At 34.9% G+C, this 12,246-nt stretch overlaps 1 protein-coding gene across 5 annotated transcripts in view; it reads right to left on the bottom strand.

Annotated features, from left to right (window-relative positions):
* Positions 1-9,498, bottom strand: part of LOC127495168 (interleukin-1 receptor accessory protein) — a 32,009-nt gene extending 22,511 nt beyond the window's left edge. The window contains exons 1-3 of one of the 5 annotated variants that reach the window (XM_051861806.1): positions 9,193-9,498; positions 7,422-7,464; positions 7,069-7,170 (exon numbers count right to left, since the gene is read on the bottom strand). In XM_051861806.1, the coding sequence (XP_051717766.1) occupies positions 7,069-7,070 (2 nt within the window). In that variant the 5' untranslated portion in view covers positions 7,071-7,170; positions 7,422-7,464; positions 9,193-9,498. The remainder of the gene's footprint in view (positions 1-7,068; positions 7,171-7,421; positions 7,465-9,192) is intronic. The other 4 variants (XM_051861807.1, XM_051861810.1, XM_051861809.1 and 1 more) reach the window with 4 other exon arrangements.
* Positions 9,499-12,246: the final 2,748 nt, after the last annotated feature.

Raw genomic sequence — 12,246 nt, 5'->3', positions numbered from 1 at the left:
ACAATATACATAATATTAACAACTAACTGATGTACATTATGTATTTTAAAAGTGTTGTTCTATAAAACCATATGATTACTTGCTTTAGATACTGTATTTAAATAAAATATTATTGCCTCATTGTTATTAATTATGTATTTTAAGTCATTTTAAGTCTTAAAGAATTAGTTCACTTCAGAATTCAAATTTCCTGATAATTTACTCACCTCCATGTCATCCAAGATGTTCATGTCTTTCTTTCTTCAGTTGAAAAGAAATGAAGGTTTTTGAGGAAATTACGAGGAATAAGAGTCTTATCTAGAGAAAATTATATAGTTTTTAACAGAAAATGGCTGATGGTTTCTCTAGATTAGACCCTTATTCCTCGTCTGGGATCATGTAGAGCTCTTTGAAGCTGCACTGAAACTGACATTTGGACCTTCAACCCGTTGAACCCCAGTGAAGTCCACTATATGGAGAAAAATCCTGGAATGTTTTCCTCAAAAACCTTCATTTCTTTTCGACTGAAGAAAGAAAGACATGAACATCTTGGGGGTGAGTAAATTATCAGGAAATTTTAATTCTGGAGTGAACTAATCCTTTAAGTCTTTAAGCCTTTTATTAGATCTATTTTTTATTATTACCACAAAAAAATATAACATGATATCAAAATAATCGTCCAATTACTCGATTACCAAAATCATCATTGGTCACAGTCCTAGAATGAATCATTCTGAGTCAGTTTTGTGAATTGGATCAACTTATTCGTTGAAAAGATACAGCTCAAAAGAACAAAACATAATGCATATTAAAAATGCATGCATTTAAAATAAACAAAAGCTGTACAGGAACTGCAGTTTATCGTTTAGATGCTTTTATCTGGTGTACAAAAGCTTGTGGGCGAATAATTACTGGCTAAAATGCTGTTTCTAAACAGGAAGGAATGATCAACTGTAAGTGACACTGTAACGCCGTACATGAACATATGGAGCAGCAGCTTGATTAAATTTAAATTGTAAAAACCAAACCCTGCGCCCTTGAATGAATGAACGATCCTGTGCCAGGAGAGACAGACTGAGAGAGAGAGAGAGAGAGAGAGAGAGAGAGAGATGGATGGTGTTGGACAGCAACCGTCTCTTCACTGTCACCCGGCAACATACATCACTGGCCTGTAATGGCACAACACACACACACACACACACACACACACACACACCTACCAACATCTCTGAGTCAAAGCCAAACTGTGAAGAAATAATTCACACTCCCAACAATAAAAAATTCTAATGGTTTCACACACAGTGATTCATAATCAATGGGTTAAAAAAGCCTTTAACTTAATGATTTATTAATGGCCTCATATCATGCATTTATGCCAAGGCCGTAACCATGTCTTAAACATCAGGGGGACCAAATATGCCAAATAAACCATTTAGTAATGATTAGGGGTGTGACGATACACTTAGCTCACGAGACGATACATGATACTGACACGAGATTGAGACGATATTTTAACTCTATTTTTTAAGGAATCTTCAATGATGAACTATATGACTGAAAGTCACAAAGTTCAAAACAACGCAGGTGCATTTTGAAATGTTTTAACTAATCTAGGGCTGTGGCTAACAATTATTTTGGTAATGGAGTAATCAGGTGATTATTTTGATGATTAATCAGATAATTTTTTTGTGGTAATAAAAATTGACCTAAGTGAACAACTGCCTATAAAATGACTTAAAATACATATATAATAACAATGAGGCAATAATAATGGGTTCAAATAAAGTATCAAAAGCAGTTTTATTAAACAACGGTGTTAAAATACATAATCCAATAAACTTACAGTATGTACATTATGTATTATAACTAATGCCAGCAGAGGGCACCAACAGGTTATTGTTGTTACACTTTACAGCATGATCAAATCTTCAATATTGGCCAAACAACATTTAATTCAAATGTCAATTTAATCGTTAATATGTGGCCACTTCTTTATGATGGAAATGCTACAGCCACTGTAATGTCTTGAACAAGAACATGTGGACATAAAAACATGCAAACTCAGAGCAAGGGTTTAAAGGGATAGTTCACCCAGAAATGAAAATTTTCCCATGATTTCCTCACCTTCAAGCCATCCTAGGTGTGTATGACTTTCTTCTTTCAGACGAACACAATCGGAGATATATTTAAAAATATCCTGGCTCTTCCAAGCTTTATAATGGTAGTGAATGGGGGGCAAGATTTTGAAGCCCAAAAAAGCACATCCATCCATCATAAAAATAATCCATACAGCTCCAGGGGGTTAATAAAGGCCTTCTGAAGCAAAGCGATGGGTTTTTGTAAGAAAAATATCCATATTTAAAAGTTTATAATCTAAAATAACTAGCTTCTGGCAGACGACCGTACGGATACTGCGCAACTTGACTTTCACGTTCCGTGTTCATCAATATTTCAGACGAACGGCCATCTGCTGGAAGCTAGTTATTATAGTTAAAAAAGTTTTAAATATGGATATTCTTCTTACAAAAACCACATTGCTTCAGAAGGCCTTTATTAACCCCCTGAAGTCGTATGGATTACTTTAATGATGGATCGATGCACTTTTTTTGGGCTTCAAAATCTCGCCCCTCATTCACTCCCATTATAAAGCTTAGAGGAGCCAGAATATTTTTAAATATATCTCAGATTGTGTTCGTCTGAAAGAAGATAGTCATATACACCTAGGATGGCTTGAGGGTGAGTAAATCATGGGATAATTTTCATTTTTGGGGGAACTATCCCTTTAAACTTTTATTTTGAAATCGCAATAAACAGTTTGCATATTTAGAAACATATTGATGTATGTAAGTTTATAATGATTTACATTACAAATCTGGTGAAAAAAATTAAGTTACAAATCTGCATGTTGTGTTCCCATATGAACGTTATTGGAAACCCAAACTTGTCTCGTCACATTCAATAAAGAATTACATGAATCACGTAAATGATAGTGTATATTTTTTTTAAATGGCGAAAAGAGTTGCGTAGTTTGCATCAATGGATATAACTGTCAGTCTTTTAATATTTCTGTTGGAAAACAGATATTAAATGTTTAGCTACTTTATTTCTCACCTCACACTCTTTTTCCCTATAAAACCTGAAGTGTGTTTATTGCACCAAATACAGTAATTCATTTCAGTAATTCACCATTTTCCTTCCTCTTTGAATTAATGGGACAGTTCACCCCAAAAACAGGGGCCGGTTTCATAAACCATTTAGACTAGTCTTAAAAGTTAAGATATTAATGTTCTTCTTGAAGAGTGGTCCTAATTTTTTAAGATTTAATTTTAAAAGTCAATGGGGTCCAATGTTGCACGTTCTTCAAAATATCTTGTTTTGTGTTCTTCAGATGAAATTAAAGTCATGCAGGTTTGGAATGAGATGAGAGCAAGTAAATAATGAGTTTAAATGCTACTGTGCCTTTAAGACTTCTGTATAAATGTGAATGTGCAGCTGTTGTAAATACCATAAAATTCCATCAATAAATGTACAAATGTTGAATAAATGAACTCAGTACGATTCAGGAAGTTCTTTTGATTGGATAAAGATATTAATTACGATGAAACACACACACACACACCAGCAGACGGACCCGAAGTCTCAGAGTCTCAGCTGAGACTAAATAAAATGATCGAAAACCTAATTAGAGCAGTTAGTGTGATGAGTCCAAAATAACGACATCATCTCCAAACGCTCCAGTTCAGATAAAATCTCCATCCTGCTTATCTGAGCGTCACAAATGTGCGTTTTAATTTCGCTGAGATGCATTAGGGCGAAATTAGAGCATCATGGGAATTCATTAGACTCATCCTTCAAAACCCACTTCATCGATTCGCACAAGTTTGAACGAATCGCTAAATTACTTAAAAGGGTAAGCTCCAGAAACGCTTCATTATTTGTTTTGGGGGGAAATCGGATTATGTGTGATCGATGCCGCGCTCGTCCAGAGACAGAAACTCGGAGCAGGACGGGGGACGAGAGGGACGCGACGGGCACAAGACCCGGTCAAATAATCTATCGCTGTCGAGTGAGAGGCCAATTAGTCACGAAACTGTACTGAGAACACACACACACACACATCTGTTTTTGTATCATGGTGGGAATTTCCCATTCACTTCTATTGCTTTTATATAAAGCTCATTTGCTCAAACCCCACCTACTAATCACACATTTTGGGATTTTTAGATATTATTTTGTCCCTTTATGAAGCTGTTTTCATTGAGGTAAATTCCAGGTTTTACTATAATTGCATATTTGCTCACCAAATTAACAGCAAAATACTCGCACATACACAAAACTGTGCACACATAACAGGATAATTATAGTTCATTAAAATTAAAATCATTAAAAAGTGTGTTACTTCAAATAAAATAAATGTCAACTGAAAAAAACAAAACTATTTATTAATAGAGTGCAACAGTTGGGTTTCGGAAGTAAAAACTCCACTCATTTTCTCCATAGAGAAATTGATTTATAACTTATAAATCTTTAAGAACAGCCCTACTGTGAGCTACAAGGTTGTTAATCGATGGTATTTGCTTCTGTTGAAGCCTTCGGTCCACGTTATTTCAGCTTATTTTTAAAATAATCGTGTTTAACAGCAGAATTCGTGGTGAAAAACTTCATTACCCATGATTCTGTACAGAAATTTCACCAGAGTGTCTAAACAAGCTAAATGCGCCAAAAGATCTCTTTAGCTCCGCCCACTCCTATGAAGCACTGCGAATACTTAAATATTTGTATATATATGCATATTTTGCAATATATAATCAACATTTGTAAATGAGTAGTTTAATATTTCTCCATCGTTTTTAATTCAATTATGCTGTTCGTAATGCTTCATGGGATTGTTAAAGCTGTTAAAGGTCCAGTGTGTAATATATTTAGGAGGATCTACTGACAGAAATGCAAAATAATATACACTATGTTTTCAGTGGTGTATAAAGACCTTACATAATGAACCGTTATGTTTTTATTACCTCAGAATGAGCTATTTCTATCTACATACACCACGGGTTCCCTTACATGGAAGTCGCCATTTTGTGCCGCCATATTTCTACAGTAACCCTAAATGGACAAACTGCTCTACAGAGCGCGTTTTATTGCTATGTTCTTCTTCTTATTATTATTCTTCGTTGGTGTTTTTAGAGGCATCTTGCATCTTGATGATAATATTCGCAATAACATATCGTTTTACTGAATAATTAAGTAAATAAAATTTCTTAATTTATCTTTGTAAAGAAACCTAATTACTTGACTGGCTACTCTCTGCTGTCATAGACTACGACATCTTTATCCTGTGTCGGCCACCGTAGCTTCTCTATGTGCTTCGAAAAGGAGGGGTGAGCGGTGGACTGAGCCGTTGGTTGCAATTCGCAACCTCACCACTAGATGCCGCTAAAATTTACACACTGCACCTTTAAAATAATCGTGTTTAACAGTGGAATTTGTGGTGAAAAACTACATTACCCATGATGCTGTACAGAAATTCCACCAATCAGAGTCGAAACAAGCTAAATGCGACAATAGATCTCATTAGCTCCACCCACTCCCATGAAGCACTGCAAATGACGTTATATATATATAAAAATCAACATTTTTAAATGTTTTTACCTCGATTATGCTATTCGCAATGTTTCATGGGATTGTAGCTCTTTCTCTCACTAAAGCCGTTAAAGGTGCAATATGTAATATTTTCTGTCCGCTAGAGGCCTATTCAAAACAAAGGCGTAGCTTGATGACGCCAAGTTTGAGCGCGGAATCTTGGGACATGTGGTCTCTACCTCAACGGACGGTGGGAAAGAATTGGGATAGGACTCGGGAAGAAATCATGTTCATGGATGCGATTATTAACGTTACTGTAGTATGAAGCAGAGCAGGGCCGAGTGTTGTGGGAGCTGAACGAGGCCGCTGGAGCGATTGATCAACACACGCCGCGAGCAGCAGAACTTTTATTATGACACAGTCGCCGGCGCTGCTTCTGCTTTTCCGGTCATGAGTATGAGGTAACACAGCTCTGTTTATCATATTAGATACATTTGAGAGTGTTGAAATAATGTTATAACGTTACTCTGTGTGTTCGCTTGGCTGCTGCTGTGAGACACTGTCACACACTGCAGTAAGATAGATCGATTTTAGAATATCATATTAAATGATGGATGGCTTGTGTTGATAAATGGCATGGAATTCATTTTAAAACATATTGTATGATGGAGAAAATGCTGTATTACTGTTACTAAAAATAAAGCTGCATCTGATTATGCCATGTTAGCTACTTCACAAAATAGTGTTTTTTTCTGAGGCATGGTAAAGCATGGTACTCGCAAAAAAATCAAGAAAATTAGATTTAAACAATAAGACTAAACGTGTTGAGCTATATAACAACAATTAGTTTTCTGTCTATAAATACATCAAATTAGTTGTTCCATTGTCTATTAAAACATGTAAATATTAAAGCGTCTTTGGTGTTTCCATGGTTTCTACAAAATAAAACCGGAAACCGAGGGTAACGCGGGTATGACGCAATTGACAGGCGACTCCTCACACGTCCCGGAGCCTTGGTTGAAATTGCAATTTTCTCACGCTTTACAAATAGCTGCAAACATTTGGGATATTGTAAGTACTTAAGTGAACAAAATATATAACACTGGCCTAGTGGTTTTTGGATATTTTACTGCAAAATTCTTACATATTGCACCTTTAAGTCTTGTATCTTTGTCTTTTTGTCCGATTTTCAACTACTTTTTTGCTTCAAATCAAAGTTTGTAATGTATTGATTCTCCTCGTAGCTTGAAAAATACTTCCAGAACCAACGGCGCTGAAAAAGTACACTCTATTGTAAACATTATTTTATTTTAACAGTGATACATAAACATAAATTGATCCACAGTCACAACACAAGATCATAAATATGGACTTTACTATCATAAAACCATATTTTCCAAACTCTATAAATATATATATATATATATTTTAAATTACATTTACAAGCATTCATTTACCATTAGCTCAAGTGTGTGATGTTAAACGGGTCCTAACCGTTCTACTTACATGGTCCCAGTGCACTTTTTTGGTGAAAGTCAGATTATATGGGAGTGATTGATGCCGTGGTAGTCCAGAGAGAGATCGGAGACGAGACGACAGAAAACAAATCTATCAACATACAGTAAATGCCCCATTAGTCACATCACTGTAACGAGAACAACACGCCCAAAACATCTCAAAGACAAATAAATCTGTAGGCACGCCTTTAAAACGGTGAATAAAGGCTTTAGTGTGATTAGATTACACTTAAACAGATTAGTAAATTAGTAAAGTCTGCAAATGAGGTACAATTTATCACGGTATTTCATTTTTACTTTTACTAGTCTGTTCTAAACATTAGGTCAATAGGCTGTACTCACATGGTGCGGTGCAGGTCCGCTCCTTCGTCAGTCCGGGTTACTGCTGCAACAGAACCACAAACTTAGACCAGAACAGACACATAAACATTCGTCTCCTCTGATCCTTTCTCTGTCTGTCTGCTGGTCTCTAACCAACTACACCTCCTTTCTCTCTCTCTCTCTCTCTCTGTCAGCCGGGACGGGGGCATGATTTAACGGCCCCTCTGCGCGTCACTGTAAATCGTTAAGGCAAACCGACGGGACTCTCATCCAATCAAAGCGATGCGCTTGAGTGCAGTTTTCCCATCCATCTCACCTGAGTGTGGCGCTGGGATTATGAGCGGCTGCTCAGGTGTGATGAACGCTCGCGCTCTCTTCACGGAAAAGATGAAGTTAAACATGATTACGGCTCGAGAGGAAAATCTAATCTAGATAACATGCACTCACATAGTGATGGTAATAACATGATACTTATTTTCTCACAAAACAACAGCAACAAAACCACTTTCCTCGACACATTTTCCAATGACAGGAGCTCATTTTAAAGGTAATTTTGCAACATGTCAGTTTTTCAAATGATTACACATATTTTGAGACAAGACTTGTTAGATTTTCAGTAACTGCTGAACAAAAGGACAGTATGTTATGATGTTATGAAATGTGAAAAGTGTTGAGCCCTTTTCTGAAGTGCTTATTTTGAGTAACTATTTATTTAAAAATGTATCTATACATCTATTTGTATATCAAACATATTTGCCTGTGGTGTATATACAGGTGTAAACATCACTCTTTGCACCTGTTCAAAATTATATATATATATATACATAAACTATATATATATATATATATATATATATATATATATATATAACATTCATAATACTTCTATATATGTAAATAACAAATATATTTATATATATTTTACTGATATATAGTCATATTTTTACTGTATATATATATTTATAATACTATGTAAATAATAAATATATATATTTTTATTTATATATTGTCATTTTTCACTGTATTATATACATACATACACACATATATATGTGCGTGTGTGTGTAAATTCTAAATATATTCATACATATATATGTATATATATAACATTTATAATACTTCTATGTAAATAATACATATATTTTATATATTGTAATTTTACTGTATATATATATATAAAATTTATAATACTATATATGTATATATTTGTATTGATGTCATATTTTTACTTTATATATATATATATATATTACTTCTATATATGTAAATAATAAATATATTTATATTTTTATAGATATAAATTGTCATATTTTACTGTATTTATAATACTATGTAAATAATAAATATATTTAAAAAAATATATTTATATATTGTGTTATATTTTTTTACTGTATAATATATATACTATACTATACTATACTACTATATAGTAGTATTGGTGTGGGTCAAATTATTTTTAATCAAACAGCCTTCAGTTATTCTTCACACAAATTGTGTTGCTCCGTGAGTATTCAATAAAAATAAATATATATTTTTATCATCATGCACTTTGCTGTCGTAGCTCATCATCTCAGTGAATAATCATCATACTGCATACAGCAACATTTACACGAGACTCTAAAGTTCTTCAGAGAATAGCACGGAATTACTGTAGTACCAAACGCTGGCAGTACCATGGTACTTTCACACACTTTTCCGTTAGTGACACACACACACACTGAAAAGAGGAAGTGTTCAGATGGTGAATAATCACAGGTGAAAGCGGCAGAAATGAGAGAATAGAGACACAAACCAGACGCATTCTCGTCGCTCCGCTGCTGTTTCTGTCGTTATTAAACGGGGGTTTTGTGACGTTTAGCGTGCGATGAACGTTTCCGTGTTTCTCCATGAACACGGAAACAAACACGTAGATCAACGGTCACATCAGTTCGCATCAATTCAGGCTCCTCCTCCCACGGAAATCCTGTTTGCACGATATTTGTACAATCTTTCACAACTCGCGTCAAACACTCACCGCGCAACGCGACGCGACACAACTAGAACTGTCCCAAAAATCACTGAAGCGCTCCATGCCGCGCGCACGCGCGTCAGTGCGCGTGTTGATGTTACACAAAACTGAAGAGCAGCATCTTATAGGCTCAGCTGTCAGTTCATATACTTTTGCAGTTAGATAACTTTTATAAAAATATAAAATTATGTTTTAAATATTTTTAGAATTAAGTGTTACTAAAATGTTAAATATTCAAAATGTTCGATTGTAGTTTTTATTTATTTATTAATTATTATTATTATTATTATTACTTTTTTGCTGCTTGAGGATGTATAATTTATATTTCGTGTATCGTTTTTGTTTATTATTATTATTTTGCTGTTTAAGGATCTGTATATAATGATTATTTCGTGTATCATTTTTGTGTATTATTATTATTATTAATAATTGTTTATTTTATTATTAATGCTTTTGATGATCTGTATAATAAATATTTCATGTATTGTTTTTGTTTATTATGATGATTATTATAATTATTATTACTTTTTTGCTGTTTGAGGATCTGTATAATGAATATTTAGTGTAGTTTATATTTATTATTATTATTATTATTATTATTATTAGCCTACTATTTTTGTATTTTGTTAATTCTGTAATAATCTGTAAAAAAAAAAAAAATTAAATACATTTTATTTATTTTTATTTATTAATAAATCTACTCAATATCTGCATTTGCATCTGATTTTACGAAAGGTTCCATTGGGACAGTAAAGTGTCTATTCTATTATATTCTTTTCTATGCTATTGTGCTCTTTTCTGTTCTATTCTATTCTACTCTGTTCTATTCTATTCTATTCTATTCTATTCTGCTCTGTTCTATTCTATGCTGCTCTGTTCTGTTCTATTATGTTCTATTCTGTTCTATTCTGATCTGTTCTGTTCTATTCTATTCTGCTCTGTTCTGTTCTATTCTCTATTCTATTCTATTCTGCTCTATTCTATTCTGCTCTAATCTATTCTGCTCTGTTCTATTCCATTCTGCTCTGTTCTATTCTTTATTCTCTATGGTATTATATTCTATTCTGCTCTGTTCTATTCTATTCTGTTCTGCTCTGTTCTATTCTGCTCTGTTCTGTTCTATTCTGTTCTATTCCGTTCTGCTCTGTTCTGTTCTATTCTGCTCTGTTCTGTTCTATTCTAATCTGATCTGTTCTATTCTATTCTGCTCTGTTCTATTCTCTATTCTATTCTTTTCTATTCTATTCTGCTCTGTTCTATTCTGCTCTATTCTATTCTGCTCTGTTCTGTTCTATTCTGTTCTGCTCTGCTCTATTCTATTCTGCTCTGTTCTATTCTCTATTCTATTCTGCTCTGTTCTTTTCCATTCTGCTGTTCTATTCTCTATTCTGTTCTATTCTATTCTATTCCATTCTGCTGTTCTGTTCTATTCTGTTCTATTCTCTATTCTATTCTGCTCTGTTCTATTCTGTTCTATTCCGTTCTGCTCTGTTCTGTTTTATTCTATTCTGCTCTGTTCTATTCTATTCTGCTCTGTTCTATTTTATTCTGCTGTTCTGTTCTATTCTATTCTGCTCTGTTTTATTTTATTCTGCTCTGTTCTATTCTATTCTATTCTGCTCTGTTCTATTTTATTCTGCTCTGTTCTATTCTATTCTGCTCTGTTCTATTCTATTCTGTTCTATTCTGCTCTGTTCTATTTTATTCTATTCTGCTCTATTTTATTCTATTCCATTCTATTCTGCTCTATTCTGTTCTGTTCTATTCTATTCTATTCTATTCTATTCTATTCTATTCATTCCATTGTTCCGTGTGTGAATATGCAGTTCATTCCTCTCAGACTGTTGTTTGTTGTGAAATGGCTGTTATCATGTGTGAATCTTTGAGTTGGAGACATTAGGATAGTCATTGTGAGTTTGCTCAGATACACAGTGCTCAGATGTGTGAAGTGTTCGTCAGTGTGTGGTTGTGTATGTGTGAATGAGAGCGTCCCGTGATACACTAGTTATAATGTTTGTGCGTGTGATTTACAGTTATGGATCTGCATCACATTTGTAAATCAAACCCAGTACTGTTTATTTTATCGATATTTATCCACCGCCTCCCTGACTCATGCGTTTCCCCGTGGCTGCTGGGAACTTTAATTAATACTGTTTATGTGTGTTTACGTGCTGGAGAATATTTAGACGGTTGCTTTTAAATAGACGTCACAGCAATTCCTGAGCTGATGATCAATCCAACTGTTTACAAGTAAATCATTTGCGTTTTTCTGCTTTGCAAGTTCTTTGTGGATTGTATTGCAATAATATTTGCATTGATGCATTTGGCAAAAGTTCTATTTAAAGGAATAACACAAAATTTGCATTCTATTCTTTTATATTCTTCAATCTGTTCCTGGTTTAGTTCACTTTCTGCTGTCCCCCCCCCCCCCCCCCCCCCCCCCCCCCTTGGTTGTGTGATGCTGCCATCTACTGTCTGATGCCAGTATTGCACATGAATCCGGCTGATGTGTGACAGCTGAGCCTCACGCGCCCCCTGCTGTCCGCCGTGACATACGCGCGCTGCGTCAGCACAATATCTGCTGCGCTGGCACATTCACAGGCACTTTTACCTCGCTGTTAATCCTTTTAACGTGCAAAACCCTGGCGAGTTATAAACCATAAGCGAGAGGGTGACCTTGCTCTTCGTCCGCAGACTGATGATGCGACTTGAGTTTTGTTTACAGAATTTGCAAAGGCACATGTGAACGCGTCCCGCCCGCGCGCGCGCGCGCTTCACTGCGGCATCACTCACTGCGCCTTCAGCAGATCACCAGCAGGTGGTGGCGTTTAATAGCAT

The sequence above is a fragment of the Ctenopharyngodon idella genome, chromosome 15, assembly GCF_019924925.1.
Source record: "Ctenopharyngodon idella isolate HZGC_01 chromosome 15, HZGC01, whole genome shotgun sequence".
NCBI classification, from domain to species: Eukaryota; Metazoa; Chordata; class Actinopteri; order Cypriniformes; family Xenocyprididae; genus Ctenopharyngodon; species Ctenopharyngodon idella.
The sequence above is the reverse complement of the archived record's forward strand: the minus strand, read 5'-3'. Positions and strand labels throughout refer to the sequence as shown.